A 17,864-nucleotide genomic window follows, 5' to 3' on the forward strand; every position below is an offset into this window, starting at 1 on the left:
CACTGTATGGAGAGCATCAAATACACGTTGAAGTTCCAAGAATGTTCCCTGCTTACCTGTAGTTTGGTGTGATAGATATGTTGAAGCCACCATAGCCATATAAGAAAGCAGGATGAGAGCCATCCAGTTTTATGCCTTTTTTATGCACAATAAACATTGGAATCTTTGTACCATCCTTGCTAGTGTAGAAAATCTAGAACAGAAGAAAGCAGAATAGATTTAGTATTACTTAGCAAACACTTGCATGCTTTTAAATGGGAGAAACATGCAGGTAGTAAATTCCCTTTTCAAGATGTAGAGTCGTACAATGAAAATCCAGTACCACTCAGAACATGTGATGAAGCATCCTTCAGTTTTTATGGAGATGGTGTGCAGTGGTGAAAAGCACATGGGTCTGAAAATAGGGAGACTTGAATCTGAATTCTTATTCCATAACTATCTAGCTAGGTGACCTTGGGCAAGCCATTTATCCCCTCTCAGCCCCAGTTCTTCATCCCCAAAACAGGGCCATCACGCCCACCTCTTAGGGCCTTCACAAGGCACACAGAAGGGAACAGACACTCAGTGCTCTACTCCTGATCATCCCTCCCAGCACTGGAAAAAGTCGGATTTGGCCATCCTACCAAACAATTCAATCTAGGGAGATTTCTTTTCTAAAACACAATTTCATATTCAACTTCCTCTCTATACGTTAGGACACTCAACTCTTCATTTCTCTATGTTCAGCTATTTAAATGTTAGCAACAACAAAACATATATTAGCTTAGAGAGTAGATGAGGAATAAAATAGAAATCCTATTATTCCTGTTTAAATAAAGACAGACATTTTCTCCAGTATTTTTAATTAAGGCTCATGAAACGTTACTGAATCTGGCAAGTTCAGTCAACATTTCTATATTCATTACTTTTTGGATAAAAAGGAATAAGAGAAAAAGGATAAGAAAGAGAACATTGAATGCTATTCAAATGATAAACCATAGAATAAGTGATAAGTTATCAAAAGCTGATAATGGCTTTTTCCAGATAGAAAATCTGTAAATAGCTTTCTCTTTGGGCAAACATGGTGTCTTTACCCCACCTGACACCTGCAAAGTTCCCCAGCTCAAAGAGGTCTTGCTGACCTCACATGTTATAGTCAAGACATAAGCCTTTACACTTAGGGTGACTTGCAGCCATATTCTACCCAAATCTTTTTAAGGTGGCATTTCCATTGTAGAAAGCTGCCACAAAGTTCTTGGAAATAAGCAGTGGGGGGCAGGGAGGAGAGGGGTGGAGGCGGTGCAGATTTGGAGAAAGGCCCTACAGGGCCACAGTAAATGCAAATCTGGTAGTTTTGTGAAACCTGCCAAGAAATACCAGCATAAAAAGCAATTGTTTTTGACTTTGGAGAGAAATACTGAGAAAGGCATAAATTTGACAGTTTAGGAATCATGGAGAATACTTTGCAGAGTTCAAAATTATCAGAAGGAACACAGTTTTATTCAAGTTATTTAGTGCCAATTAGCAGCCACTAATGGAGTGTAACTGTGTGGTTACACACAGTAAATGCAGAGTAAGAGGAACAAGTTCCAAGTGATTGGCTGATTGGCTGAGGCTAATGAGCTAAAATACTTCAACTCAGACTAGAGAAGAATCTGGAGTACTCTAACCACAGAGGCAATAGCATCAAAGGAGCAGTGGGGCAAGGTGTCCCCCACGGTTCTACCTTAACTGAATCATCTGTTCAAAAAATAATTTTCCCTCCAGCTAGCCCCCAACTTCCCACCTATCCTCAACTCCTGCCCCGGCACCTAATCCCTCTCCAGTCCCGCTTACCCCTCCTCAGGAAACATCCTCCTCTGACTCCGCTCTTCACCCAGTCAGTGGGACTGATGCACCTCTAGTCCCCACTAAGCTGACTCTCAGACTCCCCTTCTGTTTGCCAAGTGCCCCAGCTTGTTGCTTTGTGATGATCTGGCTTCCTTCTCTGGTACCACTTTTCTTGCTACCACCTGTAGGATTGTCAATGTCTGCAAGTCGGTCTGCAACTCTCCCACCTGGCTCCAGGACAAAGGCACCCTTTTAGAATGCCATCAAAAGCCTCAAGTCCCCTTTATGCCCATAGTTGCAAAAATATATCCAAGCTTTAAGTTGGTGGGTTCACATGTTAAAATAACAACATTTCGAATGCTGTCCGAAAGTGAAAGGGCACTGTGAAGATGATTATGATAAAATGATCTTCAGGAAAACTCCTTATAAGAAGGCTATTTCAGACGTGAAATAAACATACACACCACATACATATGCGTGTATACAGATCTCTACACACACACAACACTATTCCATGCCATTTCCATTTATAGAAGGGCAATTGATAATAAACCTTAACCTGACTCTTCAGTAAAAGGGCAAATTGAATCCTGAGTATTTGATAACTATGGAAGGAATCCATGTGGACATTTTAGAAATAGTCATTCAAGTAGCCCAGCCATTTTCCATCCTGCACTTTCTACTTCTTTGACTTAACTGAAACTGGATTCCTCAAGAAGCCACTTCCCTCAAAACTTTTCTCTAAGAGGCTCTGTGGGTATTTTCTTTCCCACTGCTCTAGATTTGCTCAGTTAGGAGGAGAAGACAGCAAAAGTCCTCGTTTCCATTTGTTCCCCAAACCGGGCCAAACCAAAAAGCTCCACTTCAGAATCTACACCAATGGTTCTTAAACCTTATTGGCTGGGTCTAAGCATCTGTGGCAAACATGTTAAAAGTACAGTTTCCCAGGGTTCATTCCCAGAAATTCTGATTCCACAGGTCCAGGGTGGAGTGCCCAAACCTGCAGATTTCACATGTCTCCCAGCCACTCTGACGCAGGTGGATCTGGGCTCAAAAAACTAGTCACAACATTTGCTTTTATCACTCCCTCTATCCTTGTCAATTCTATCAACTAAAAGCAGGGATTTTCCCACAATCCTTGACAATTCCATATGGAACTCTATACTTCATCTAGTTCTGCCGTGATTTTCTTCAGTGACTTTAATAATGAAATTGATGACCTGTCCAGCACCCTGCCCTTACAGATGCTCGAATGCCTCAATGTCAAGACCTTCACTTCCACCCCACCCTAACCCCTTGTTCATTCAAATATTTGCTGTGTGTCCATTATGTGCCAGGCATTGCGCTAAGCAGTGGAGATATAAAGATGGATAAGACCTGGATAATTCCTTCCCTCATGGGACTTAAAGTCTACGGAGACAAACCAACAGGTACTACAAACACCCATCACCTTGGCTATACCTTGGCCCTTAGAACGTGAAACTCTTCCGTGAGGAACTCTGACATTCCTTCTGTGACTCCAACTTGTTCTTTCACTGCCTCCTTCCCTTCCTTACTCCTGAGGTATCTGCTTTTTTAAATTTTTGCCTCTAACTACAACATTCGGTCCTTATACTCTCTCTGGCTCTGTCAGCCTCCCTTGGGGTGTCTTGCCCAGCTTGCGACCCTTAGCCAGTCCTTTAGGTGTCACTAATGCCTGAAATCTTTTAATTTTAACCTAACCCACTGAATTCCTTCTCCTCCTCCAGGCTGCTGGGCACTCAGGAAATGCCAACTCACCTCATTACAAATTAATAAGACTTGAACTCATGGGCTCTGAACTTATGCCTGATGTCTTTTTCTTTCTTTCCTTAAACGAATTCTTTATTTTTCCTTCTTTGTCTTTTCCTTCCTATGTCTTTCCTAAATGTCTTCCATATACCTCTGTTGTTCCTAAATCAATTCCAGAGTAGCTGTTTCCAATGTTTTCCATTTCTTCCATTCCCACACCACCTGTTTACATCCCCTACTCTCCAGCTTTGTCTGTCTTCAGAGGCTATCTGCTTGGAGATCTTGAAAAACCTTCTGCCAACTTCACTCATCCTCTACGACCCCAGAGGAAGAAGGATCCCTCACTCAACCTTGATTCCATTTCTTACCAACTCCACCACTCCCGCACTCTTCTGACTACCACAACTTTTTCTTTTTGTATCTTCTCCCTTTCCTTGGCATAAAATAGACTCAAATTTCTCCATCCCTGTACAAAAAAACACACAAAAAAGAAAACCTGTTGTATTGCCCTGTCTGCCCCTTAAGCTAAATTTTCCTCTCCCTCTTCCTTCCTGATCAAACATGTCCACAGTAACCTACACCCACAGCTCACGCTTTCCTACCTTGTACACCCCTGTCTCCACAACCACACTCTCAAAGGGCATCAGTGAACATTTTTATCTTTCTCCTTGCCCCTCTATCCCTACCTTTACCCCAGTGGTGTATATCCTTCCTTTTCATAAGCTTATAGAGACGCATCTATTTATACATATTCATACACATACAGGTTATTATTATATGGTGATCCATAGAATCAGGCTAATATATTGGGTTATAACTTACTCCTCCTCTCCTTACTCTGCAACATATCATGGAATTTTTTCCAGTTTAAAACACCCAGATTTATCTCATTAAAGAAAATGGCTGCCTAGTATTTCATTGTATGAATGTACACAAATTTATTTAACCATTTGCTCACTGATGGATATTCAGACTATCCTTCGTTTTCCTGTTATCAACAATGATGGAATAAATCCCATTTAGATAAATCTTATATACTAATGCTATGATTTCTGTAGGATATATTCTTAGAAATGAGATTGCTAGATCAAAGTGTATGTGCATTTAAAAACTCAATAGATTCTGACAAATAATTCTCTAAAAACAGTGTATCAACTTAAGCTTCTACTGACAATGATCTACCTAAGTGTCCATTTCTCATCAGCAGTGGATGTTAAAATGGATTTTAAGTTTTGCTAGTTTAACAGGCAAACACTACCATCTCATTATTGCTTTAAGTTTTTAAAACTAGCAAACATTTTGATCTATTAGTCCTTTTCTCTCTCTTCCTCAGAAAGCAAAGTGTGCCCACCCTTTTATCGTTACTTTTCTGATTCGTTTATAGAAACTCTCCGTACATTAAAGATATTAACATTTTTTCTGTCATATGTTTGTTTATATTTGCTCCCGGTCTGTAACCTGTCTTTTAACTTTCTTTGTATATCTTGAATATAGATACCACATATATAGATAGGACTCCTTCACCTGAGGTTATAAAAATAGTTGTCTATATTTTCATTTTGAATTTTTACGTTTATATATATATATATATACACACACACACACACACACATATTTTGTGTGTGTGAGAGGAAGATTAGCCCTGAGCTAACATCTGATTGCAATCCTCCTCTTTTTGCTGAGGAAGATTGGCCCTGGGCTAACATCTGTGCCCATCCTCCTCTACTTTATCTGGGACGCCACCACAGCATGGCTTGACAAGCAATGCGTTGGTGCGCGCCCGGGATCTGAACCTGCGAAACCCAGGCCGCCGAAGAGGAGCGCGTGCACTGAACAGCTACGCCACAGGGCCAGCCCCTTTACATTTATATTTTTAATTTAAGTGGAGTTTATTTTTACATATGGTTTGGTATCTAATTACTTTTCCCCAAATGGCCCACTATTACGCACCATTTACCAAAGTGTTATTCTTTCCCTTACTGTTCAGAAACACCATTTTTGAATCGGTTTCTTCCCAGGCCACAGCCGTTTTAGTCCCTATCTGGCAACTGCTTCTTTGGCTTCCTGGGTAGGATATTTCTCTGGTTCTTTTTTTTTTATTTCTCTAACTCTTTTTCAACCTCCTAACTGATCCATTACTACCTCTCCTCTCTCCTGCCCAGTGCTACTGTTTTGCAATTTTCTATGCTTCAGTCTTCTTTTTCCTCTCTGCAAATTCCCTCTTGGCCATTTCAAAGGGCACCAAAAAGTACTGTGCTAAGGACCTTCACGTCCACATTTGCAGGCCGAGGTGAGCGGCTGGTTAGAAAGCCTCTCAGGTTGCCTCGACTCTGAGGGGCTGTGATCTCACATGGTGGGTGGCCTGTCTACATCTCCAAGTCAACGTGCCCTAGATATACCTGTGTACGTGTTCCTCTCCAGGGCTCTCTTATTTTGGCTAGTAGCAGCAGTCTCTTATTTGACTCTCTTCTCAGCCACCCAACTACCAACTCTTAGAATCATATCTTGTGCCAAGGACCCCCAAACCCAGGCACTCATTCAGTCATTTCAGTTCCTATAACCTGGCCTCTCCTCTCCCATTTGTATTGGCAAACCTGCTCAGAATTCTCTACTGCACTAGCCTCAAAACCAACCAGTCTCCTTGACTCCTCTCATTTGCTGAAGTGGAGTTGTGGTAGGAATAGAACCTTAAACTATTATTAGTAACTCACAAAAATTATAATGTAATTTATATATATATAAAATACAAAAGCCATTAGTGCTTGATGAGTAGACAATTGCCAACGCTTAAATCCATGTGTTATTTTTCAATTATTCAATATTTTATTGCTACCACAAGATGCAGGTTCAAGTTAAAAAGCAAAAAAGGGTTACTTTTTTTTTCTCATACTTGTAACCAAATGAGAGAGAGCTGAAAATACATATCCATTCTTTCTCAGTGTCCACTGTAGGCACAGCCCTTTAATGGAATGCCAAAGCTTTCATGGGATCTCTAATGGACAGGAAAACAAAGTGCTCACATGGGATCTAACAGGCGCCCACTTGAGTAATAGAAAAAGTCTGTCCGTCATCCAGGGCTAATGGCTCATCATGTGAAGCTGTCCGGCCCTGTCTTCCCTTCTTCTGTCAGCAGCAGAGCAAATAAGTCATCTGAAAGATCCAGTTCAACAAGGAGCCAACAGGGTCTGTCCCCTGCACACCCTTTCACCTTAACAGACTATAAGCACCACCAAAGAATCTATGACCGATGGACTATCTTTGGAAGCACCCATGAGATCTCATAAGAGGACCTATTTTAGTGTATTTCGATATGAAACCTTCATCAGGGACACTGCAAATAAAAAATAAACGTCACCACAGTGATTCAAAGCCACAGTTAGTTCTGAACACTAGTGAGCCAGCCAAAGATTGATGACACACTAAATTAAGAAAGCTTCCTTCCTTAATTTTCTTTTCCTCTTCTTTAAAACTTAAATTCTTCATTTTGGAAACTCTCACAGCAGCATAACAATGTTGTTCCACATCTAAAACCAAGAACATTCAGCACAAGGCAAAAAGGAACCATGCCCTCTGTAAAGCCTACACTGTTTCTTGATAGAGGACAGCTATGGGTATTTTCTGAGCAGTCACAAGACTGTGCCACCTGGTAAAAAAAAAAAAAGGTGGTGTCAGTTCTTTCTCAACCCTAGGGAATTAAGATGATAATCCCCAATTCTGGGGATTTAAAACATTTCACATGCAAGGAGAGATCATCACTCCAGGACCTCATCTAGCTGGTCACCTCTCTTATTTTACAAATGACAAACCTAAGATCCACGAAGATAAGATACCTGCTGAGGTAACACTGCCAGCTCATGGAAAATTACCACCTAGGTCTCCTAAGTCCCTGGTCTAGAGATTTTTCTACTCTATCACAAAGTAATTCACTTCCAGCAATTGTTTACTTGTAAATATCTTTATTGGGTGTAATTATGCAAAAATTTTGCAAAAGTTAGAACCTCTGGCATAGATTTAATAGATTTTTTTATGACAATGACCACCAGTCCCTAGAGAATCCAGGGGACATATATTCTGCCAGAGATACTATGCTTTATTTGCTCTTCTGTTTTTATTTCCTTCTTGAAAAGGAGACTCATTCAAGCATGTCAAAAGCCATATTCCAGATACAGGGGTTGTTATGTATTTATTTTTTTAAGCAAAATGAGTCTGCTTGGGAAGATGATCCTCCTCCAAGCAGTCATCAGTGTTACCATCTAGAAGACAGATTATTAAAATGATAATAAAAATCTCACTATATCCTGCCATGCCGTTCTACTAAAAAAAATTCAGTTTCAATAGTATTTTTAGAAGGGTTACCAGACACAATTTACTTCACAAATGAAACAAAAAGTGCTTGAGAGAATTGTAAAGAAAGCAACCCCAACTTACTAAGTAATAATGAAATCAAAGCAGCTTCTAATTTTGCACTTTTTAAACCATATTCTAATGAATGATTGTTTGACAGATAAAAGCTCCTGGATCCTTAAGCTGAATCCTTTAAATTAAAAAACTATTGAGGAAAACAGAGAAAAGGTTTATATTTATATAAAGTACTTAGCCAAAAAAGTCAGAAATGACCCATCCCTATTGTCAAGCATGACTTTCCAGAAGCATCACCAAATACAAAGGGGCTTTACTCAGAAGCATGTTCAGCATGAGACGGCAGTCACTGAACACGTGTCCAGCTATCTTAACATGTGAATCTGGTTTCAAATAGGTGAAATAAAAACATCTTCCTTTAAAGGAAAAACAAGAGGAAGAAAACATAACAAATCAAGGGAACATTATTGTTCTTCAAGAGAATGACATCAGTTATGAAAAGATCAGCGATCTCTACCTAAATGATTACTTTTCTTGAGATGAATGCATTTGGTAATAAAATCAATTTTGCTAAGACGTTCAGACATGTGCAACCATTTAAGCTCCCGAAAACAACAATCTTCAACCTCGCATTTGATGTAGTTCGGGTCTGGAGCTGAGGCAAATGCCAAGACTCTCATTATCACCAGTATGGGACGCGCTCAGACATGCAAGATGGAGGTAAACTGCACAGGGCAAGCCCTTCGGGGAGCAGAACCTCTGGTGATAGCAGCTCCTGCCTAATTTTAGAGCCTGACAAGTTTAAAGGAGAATGTTCCTAAAAGGGTGCTGAGCTTCCCTTTTTATCAGAGTTGACAGAGGCCACTTGTGTGGCCTGTGCTAAGTGTGGCAAATACAGCTGACAAGGAGCAGAGCCGCTCAGAAATTCCACAGTCAACGCAAACAAGGAACAAGACATTCCATTACCCAAAGAACTGGGCAGAAGGCAACCTCTGTGCCCTCATTATCTTGTAAAACAAGTATCTGAAGAACTTCCTAGGACTTCGAACAGGCACTGCACATGTCTGCTCCATGCTTAGGTTAAAAATACTAGCTTGGCATTAGAAGGTTGTAACCCTATCTGTTTTCCAGGCATTTAACTTTGGAGGAGTGGGGAGGAGTTTGAGTCACCTTTGGGCAGAATATATCAAGGGAAATTTCTATTCCAGGTGGTTGAAGTTTGCTTTTCAAAGGATGGTTGGACATTTTTGTCACACTGGAGATTTAAAAACTCCCATGGGGCACCTCAATAATAGCAAAATCAGTCTATTTAAAAATCTGTTCTAATTTTTGGTACATTTCTTGAGCGCCAATAACATGCTAAATGCTATATTGATAGTTTCTGCAGAAACGCATCAGCTCTCAAAGGCTTGGCTGTCTATTCTTTGGAATAATAAGCCTATTCCCAATCTCAAACTGTGGAGCAAGAAGTGAAATAGAAAGTGGAAGGTTCTGAACACAAGGAAAGTAAGACAGTGGTGGAGGCACAACTGGATCCTGGCACTCTGATGCGTTTATTTGGAGTTTAGAGGAATTCAGGTATTTTAAGGTAGAAAGACATTCACGCCTATGATGAATAAGTATGACTTGATTGCAGAACATAAAGCCGTCTTCAGTTCCACTGCTCCGATCTCTTTGCGGTCAATGCAAACACATAACCAGACATTTTCATACAAGAGAAGGGCCTACTACATGCAGAGGTTCAGAGAAAACAGCTTCTGTTTTTGTAACAGGCGTTGTTTCTAAGGGTGCTCTTGCAGAACGCATCAATTGCCCCATAATCAGGCTTACTACAATGGGATTTAGGCTGCACATGGAACGCACGTGTGTTTGTTTTGCTCTTCATGAAACAGTATGATGAATCCATTATCGGGTGTTACGAGCACTGTTTGCACTCAATAAACATTTGTTGAATAAATAAATGAGTAAGAATTGCATATTAAACACTCTCTTTCTGATCCTCCAAATACCTATACCAGCTTGCCTCGGTTCCTGAGGCTCAAAGTCATCTCGGATGCCTCTCTCACACCATCTTATCCCTGCCTCTCTACATGATGGCCTTGTCTTCTAACAGGACTCCTGCTTCCAAACTTTGGGCACTTTTTACTGGATTAATCTCTCTGAGATAAAAAAAAAATCTTCCTTTCAATCTAGGTCACTCCCCTATTGAAAACATGTGGTGCTTGCCCATTCTCTACAAAATGAAGTGAATGTTTTAGACCAGCGATTAAAACTCTCCACTCTCTGCCTTCAACCTTTGTGAATCCTTCCCAATTTCAACTGTCCTCGCCACTGAAATTGCCATTTCACATCCCTAGACCCCCGTACCCAATGTGGCATGACTTTATAGACTACAGCATAACTGGGAAAAAAAAAAAGTTCATGGGCTCTTAGGAATTCACTTGTTTGACCCACTTCCACTCCTACCCAATGCAGGTATCCCCAAAGCGACATCTCAGGCAGGTTTAACCTTTGCTTGGCTATTTCCAGTAATGAGAAAGAAATTTACAACAGCACAAGTAATAACTCATTTCATTTTGGAGCCTCTCTAATTGTTAGAAAGTTCTTCCTTACCTGTAAATGTCAGAATAACTGAAAACACAGAGAACAAAATTTACCCAAGACTCTGGAGACAGAACCTAGTGATAGTAAATTCCTATATAAGCTAGCTATCAAGTAAAGTTTCCATACATTAAAAAACAAATATTAAAATGCCTGACAGTTAGCTTGTATATTTTTCACAATACAGTTTTCCTTAGCCCTTACTTTGGTCAAAATATATTTTATCTATTTTATTTGATTTGCTTAAAACACTTACATAGTTCTTACCATGTACCAAGCACTATTCTAAGGGCTTTATAAATATTCCCTCATTTTAATCCACATATGAGGTCTATACCACGAACACCCCAATTTTTTCAGGTGGTCACTTTGACCCAGAGAAGTAACTAGTCCAAATCACACATCTCATAAATGATGCAGGCAGGATTTGAACCTGGGCCATCCGACTCCAGCCTCCATGCTCTCAGCCACTGTGAAGAAGGGATCAGCAAATCCCCTGGCCTCTCTTCCAGGGGCCCCTCCTGCACCCTCCGTGGCACAGTGACTGTGTCCTCCTGTGTCTCCCTTCTGAGGTTGTGCATCTATTTATCTCTGTACCTTGCACAGTGCCCCGAAGAGAGTAGGCACTTAAAAAACAAATGCTGGATAAATCTATAAATGAATGCTGACACTGGACCCTATGCTTCAATCAAATAACATAAGAAAAAGTATTTTAAATGGCAGTTGATTAAAAAAATCTATACAAATAGAGCAGTTGAGAGTCTAGCATCAAAATGCTTATAAGCTGAAAAGTAATAAAATACAAATTACCTCGGTTGAAGCACTTGAGAGACTGTATAAGCATGTATAAGGTCACAAATTTCCAACTTATTACTAACGAAAAATATTTAACACCTGGCATTTTCCTTATGTGCAGCTGTTAATTTAGCAATGCCATGGCGATGAGCTTTACGGCGCCTGAACTGTTTAGTTATGGTAATTTACTGCATGAGATTGTACCTGCGTCATGAAAACCTGACAAGAATACTTGAAATCCATTTCAAATCCTCATTATATTAGAGACTACAGCAGACCACTTATTTATTTTATTGCATTAGAAAAATAAAATTAATAATCAAAACGCTGAAAAGACAAACTCCGGCCAGAATGTTCAATAACAGAAGAGAACTGTGCAGCTTTAAAAATTTGCCGCTGGTAGTTATGCACGCCTTAAAAGGGTGGACTATTAAAGAGAGACAGATGTTAGTGAGGAGAGAGGAGAGTAGTGTTTGTGCAATCAAGCGGTCTGCGGCTGTGGGGGGCGGGAGGATGAAAAAGAACTGCATAGAGCTGAGAGTGGCCCTGAATCGAGGACAGCGTTGACAGAAGCCCGAGAACCAGGAAGCTGGCACAACCGTCCAATTACCATTTTTCGTTTGTACATGCAAGGGGAAACTGAGATACAGAGAAACGCTGTGAGGAGCAAATGCACACAAAATAATTTCACTGCAGAAAAACGAATGACCGGAATACTGAAAAGGCAAATTTGGAAGGAAAATTCTCTGGCGCGAAGACACTTACGCGAGTTTCTGTGGACACAGCCAACGCTGCAATTACACTCTGATCCACTTCTACCTAGAGTCTCTCAGACAACACAAACGCAAGTCACCAAAGTAAACGCCTCGGGTGCGTAAGAGGCAAGAAACACACCCATCACAGATGATTTCGAGTTGCTTAAAGAACAATCATTAAGAAGCTCATGAGCACCACAGTGCATTTCACTGCGCCCACTGGGAAACGTGGGGCCCGAAGTGGACTCATACTGGCGAAGGCAGGCTGCAAAGACGTGGTCAATTAGAAGAGACAGAAGCAGAGGCTGGGAGGAGAATCACAAATAGTTACCGGGAGGCAACTCACCAGGGGCGGAAGAGAGGAAGGTGAAAAAAGGAAGGCAAATCACAAAGTTCAGGAATCCTGCTGCGAAGGCACAAGCACAAATTCTTCTTTGATTTATGCTCTATACTTGGCTGTGTAAAGTGTTTTATATTTGTGCAGTAGAATAAAAAAATCTTATCCGTGAAACCGTACATAATTTTTTTCTTTTTTGATGGCTACGAAATGCCTCCCACCACCTTGTTTACCCCAGCACTATCATGATAGAAAGATCTTGCCTATTCATTTTAAAATGTTTTAAAATGTGGAAATAATATAATTATACACCTTTTTATTATCACCAGTAATCAAGGGGCATTAAGGCAGTGAAAAATCAAAGTTTATGAAAAACAAAAGCTTAAGATGAATAACTGAATCATGTTCTTGGAAGAGCTAGAAAAGAACATCGTGCTGTACTGATGATAGATGGCATTCAGGATGGTTGATGGGGAACATTCGACGATTATGAAGCATCAGGGGTGTGTGCAGTAAAGCTAGCTACAAAGCCAGCACACTGAGTGCAAAAACTTTTATTTAGTGAATTTTGTGTAATATCTCTACTATCTACTAATTAACACACAAAGCCCAGGGCTGTAAGGAGACCCCTCACTCCATTAGAAGGGACGGGCTCACTGGCTCCACTCATAGGCTCTTCAGTCCATTGCTACCTGACTTTCACTGGCTGCTCTCACCATCAAATGCTCATGGCCAATCCCAGTGCTCATGCCCAGCACTGCCCAATCCATGTCCCCTATGACTTCTCTGCAATACTATGCCATCCTCCTTGAAACTTCTCCCCCTGCTCCCATGATGCCAACTTGCCTGGCTCCTCTTCCTCCCCACCATCCCTTAAATGTTAGTGCTTCCTTGAGTCTTTGGTCCTCTTCCCCCTCTATACACACCGTTGTAGTGTTCGAGCTGTGCCCATGGTTCATCTACCACCACCACCACCAGCCGTCATGACTTTCCCTGACTCCTGATCCTAATTCTCTGAGCACTTGGTAGATGCCACATGTGCAGCTGGCACAGGCCCTTTCAAGAGCTCCCCATTGCATAGGGGATAAAATCTCAACCCGTGTGAGTACATACCAGACCCTTAGGGTTTGGACCTGTCTCCCTTTCCAGGCTCTTCTCCTGCCACTGGGCTCCAGCGGGGTGCTGAGGATACCTCTGCTTTTGTACAAGCTCTCCTCCCTCCACTGCCTTCCCTTGTCTGCCCAAAGCTCCTTTCCAGGAAGCCTTCTCCCAGGAACAGTCTTACATGCTCTTCCTCCTCTGGGCTCCCATAGGACCTGTGATCAACTTTCATATAGTTTCCCCTGCCATCAAATTGCTAAAAATATTTGATTACATCCCCATTTCCCCTGGTAAACTCTATCCTTCTTTATATTCCCAGCACTGCCAGTTACAAGGAGTAGCTTAGTAAATGTTTGTGAAATAATTATTTTTATTTACTTAAGCAATCTTTTTCACTCAGTCATTCCTAGACATTCACTGTAATTTCCTACTTGAAAATTCCATTTTATTTAAATTAGTATTAGTATAACTGTCTTAAGCATCCTTTGGCTTCTCTCTCTGAGGCACAGGGACTTCTGGGACCTCATTTAGACTAACACAGCATGGAAAGACATTACAGGAAATATAAATAATGAAGAAGACAAGAACCATACATACAAATCAATAAAAATATTGAGAAGTGAAGGAAAGGGAAATTGAATGCATGAAATAAGATGCTGCTTTAGAACACATGTTAGAAAAGCCAAAAGCCACTTAAAAGGGAGAAAATTTGGCTTCCAAAGTCTGAAAAAATAAAAAAATCCAAAGTAATGATCATAAACTCTGAGAAACATAACAAGGAGTCAGTCGAATTTACATGTTCGTAGAATTGCTTTTTTGTTGCTCAACTTGTCTAAAAGGTTCCCACACATTTGTAAGCAGGCAATAACAATGCAATAAATATGTGCTAGGAGAATATAAAGAAAAATTTACTTTGATGCTTTAAAAGGGAGAGGCCGTATTATTTCCTGCTTTGGTCATAGACCATGACCCAAAATACCCTTAAAGACTAGATCACACAAACAATTCCACAGTACAAAGGGTAGTAAACATTCATCTTCTGACAATATTTGTTGGTTTTGAATGGACAAGACCAATTACTGTAGGAGAGGAGAGGGAGATGGTCTAACACAGAAATTTTACAGACAGGAAATATTCCGTTTTTATGAGTGTCTGGCAATGATAACTAGATAATTTCAGAAGGCACCATCTATCCTGGCCTGTCATTCATTCATCAAGTATTTACATGTATCTACTCTGGGCTCTGGGGACATAGCAGTGGGCAAAAACCACTTTCTGAAGGGAAGACAGTTGAACACATAAACAAATGAAAAGATAATGTCACCTGATAAGTGATAAGTGCAATGGGGAAATAATAAAGCTGGATGTGAGGGAAGGGATCTCTGACTAGTGCAGTGAAAGTAAGTGAAGAAGGGGGCTGGGAGTGGGGTGGACATTCCAGGCAGAGAAAGAAAGGGGAGGAGCGGAGGGAGTGTTGGGGGCGGGGAGCGTGCGTGTGTGCAAGCAAAGTGAGGCAGCTGTTGTGACTGCAGCTGAGTGGACGAGGAGGAGAAGGCAGGGCCCAGACTGTGGGCATTACTCAAGGCTGGTCAAACTAGCAGACAAACATAATCGTGAGGGATATGCTATTTATTAAGAAGCCGCATTATCCTATGAAACAATAGCAAATAGTCACTTCCTTTTGACCACTGATCTCAGAACTGGCTGCCCTGCCTGCTAATACTGACCCCAGCCAGGAAGTCTGCCCACTAACATATCAAGAATAACCTAGATCATTCACCCAAACTGACACCAGCACAAACTCTCAATACTGTGGGGGTAATATGTTTATATGAGACTCGAATTCACTCATGTCACCCCAGGGGACGAGTCCGGCTACATTACGCTTATATTTTTCCACTGACGAAAGAGTACCACATTAGAGGCAATCTAGCGGAGAGCTCTAGTTTCACCTCTACTACAAACTACCCCTACTATTGGCCCCGTGGCTTGGGGCAAGCCCTGTGGCTGTGGAGGAGAGAGCAGCCATAGAGGGGATCCCAGCTCTCCAGGAAGGGCTCTACTCTGAGGGGTGGGAGAGAGAGGGAGGTGCCCTGAAGGGGTAAGACAAAAAGGCATGCAGACAAGGAGGGGCCGGAGCAAGTGGATGGAAAAAATAAGGAGAACGAAGACAGGGCCAGTGCCTGGCTACACTGTGACGCAGCCAAGGGGGTCACAAGTGGCCAGCAAGCCCCCGTGCCGCTTCCCTGCCCCCAGCATCATCCTGCCCTCCTCTCACAGACCCGAGGCACCTGAGAACTGGGGAGGCCCAACACAAGTTCCTGGATCCAAATGGGTCTAAAGAGCAGTAATGGAGATCTGAGAGTTATGGGCAGAATTCCAAAAAGCCCAGTAGGAAGCAGACCTGTAGGACGAGGCTACACAGATCAGCCCGCAGTTATCAGCAACTCAGGCTAAGTAGAAGCTGATTGACAGTTCTATACATTCTTTATTAAGTAAAAGTAGGAAAATAAACATTACTTAAAAAACAGTGTGTTCAGGACACAAACTCTCCAATAATTTTGAGTCCACCAAAGAAAATAATAACGTCCTTGGAGGAAAAAAAGGTGACTATTCACTAGGTTTTCTAGAGCTGTTTATATTTTTAAAGAAAATACTTGGAAAATGAAAGCTTAAAAATAAGGGAATGGATTTCTATTGACAGAATTTTAGGTGCTGTGGTCAAAGGATGGGGCTGGGTGCAGAAGCTACCCCCAAAACTCCACCAAGGCCTACAGTGCCTTCTCTGGGGAGGGATGTGTGGTGTCAGCAGGGCGAGTCCTGCATACGCTGTTCTCTCTCCTTCCAGCTCATGGAGGATGGCCATCGCCATCTGCCCGCTTGGAAGCTGGTTTGTCCTCATGACATGGTGTTGGCCAATGATATGCAGCCGGGGGTGGGAGGTGATACTTCTAGACAAAAGGACTGCAGGCCACTGAGGGATGTGATACGCTTTCTCTCTGTGCCATGGGGCAGACAAGGCTTGGGTGGGGCGGCTCCTCAGGCAGGGCCTGGAGGGAACCCAGGCCGACGTCCGACAGACAGCACAGGGGAACGAGATGTAAACTTGTCTGACTGTAAGCACCTGAGATTTTGGAGGTGCTTGTTAACTGCAATGGCCCAGCCTATTCTGACTGACACAGCAAAGAGCAATGGGAAGGAACCACTCCTAAGAAGCAGAAAATTCTAACGCTCAATATTTGAGAATCTTCCTACTCCTAAGCTGAATACTCAACAAAAAGCATACATATCTCGAAATTTCAAAATTATTTTTCGATTTTTAGTTGGAACTCAAAAATTGTTTGGAAAAAAATTTGGTAAGAAGATAGAGAATTCAGGGCCTAAGAGTTTCTCACAGAAGCAGAGGGAGGGCTTGCAACTCTGAGGCCCCTCGGCACTCTCGAACCCAAACTGGATTTCTTCCCTCCCGGCAGAATGGAGGATATGTCCCTCCACAGGGCTTGCGATCCCCTCACCTTCTGAAGGAACTCAGCTCCTATGGTAGTTCGCTTCCTACTGGGACGAACCCATCAACACACCAAACACAATCTGGTTTCTCCCACCTTAATGAGACACGTCATTGACCTCAGACACCCCTCTCACTCTACGTGAATAAACTTCTCCAAAGACTGTCGACACACCTGGTTCTCCATTTCCCTTTCCTCTCATACCTGCTCCCTGATCCTGAACTTACTGCCACAACGCTATGGAAGGATCCATTTGCAAAATGTTTTATGAAATTAAAATTTGATTTTTTTGATTGATTTGTTTTCTTAGCATAGCTGTATAAGTTATTCTACAGGAAGAAAATGACAAATTAGAAAAGTAGTCTGGGGAAGGAGGAAGAGAGTGGGGAGAGTGGGAAGATATAAACCCACAGCTGTGAAAAGTCAGAGATGTGCAGTTAACCTATCAGGGATTACTTTTTTCTTATAAATTTTTTAAACTTTTAAAATGTAAGCTTTTCGGATTATAGCATTAATATAAGATTGTTGTAACTAGGAAAATAACGCGATACAATGTATGAAAACAAAGCTAATCCCCCAATCCCTCAGTAACACCCACCCATAAGACAGCAATACATGAACACCATGTACATCCTCTCCCCTCTTTCTCAATATACCTGTTCAGCCACCAGTCTGCCCCCGCTGCTCACGGAAAGTGTTCTTGTCAAGATCACCAATGAATCCACATTGTCAAACCCAAGAACTCCTCTTGCTGCCTTATTTGACCAACCAAACACACTGACTGTCGTCTGCCACGCCCTCCTTTTAGTACCCTTTCCCTGACCTCCTGGT

General features: G+C 41.8%; 1 protein-coding gene across 1 annotated transcript in view; it reads right to left on the reverse strand.

Moving 5' to 3' along the window:
* The window catches only part of PREP (prolyl endopeptidase), a 117,114-nt gene that overhangs the window by 13,144 nt on the left and 86,106 nt on the right, over positions 1-17,864 (reverse strand). The window contains exon 11 of the mRNA XM_004422165.3: positions 57-193. Coding sequence (XP_004422222.1) covers positions 57-193 — 137 coding nt within the window. The remainder of the gene's footprint in view (positions 1-56; positions 194-17,864) is intronic.

Source organism: Ceratotherium simum, chromosome 19 (assembly GCF_057802395.1).
Source record: "Ceratotherium simum simum isolate JZ-2026a chromosome 19, ASM5780239v1, whole genome shotgun sequence".
In the NCBI taxonomy this organism is placed as follows: Eukaryota; Metazoa; Chordata; class Mammalia; order Perissodactyla; family Rhinocerotidae; genus Ceratotherium; species Ceratotherium simum.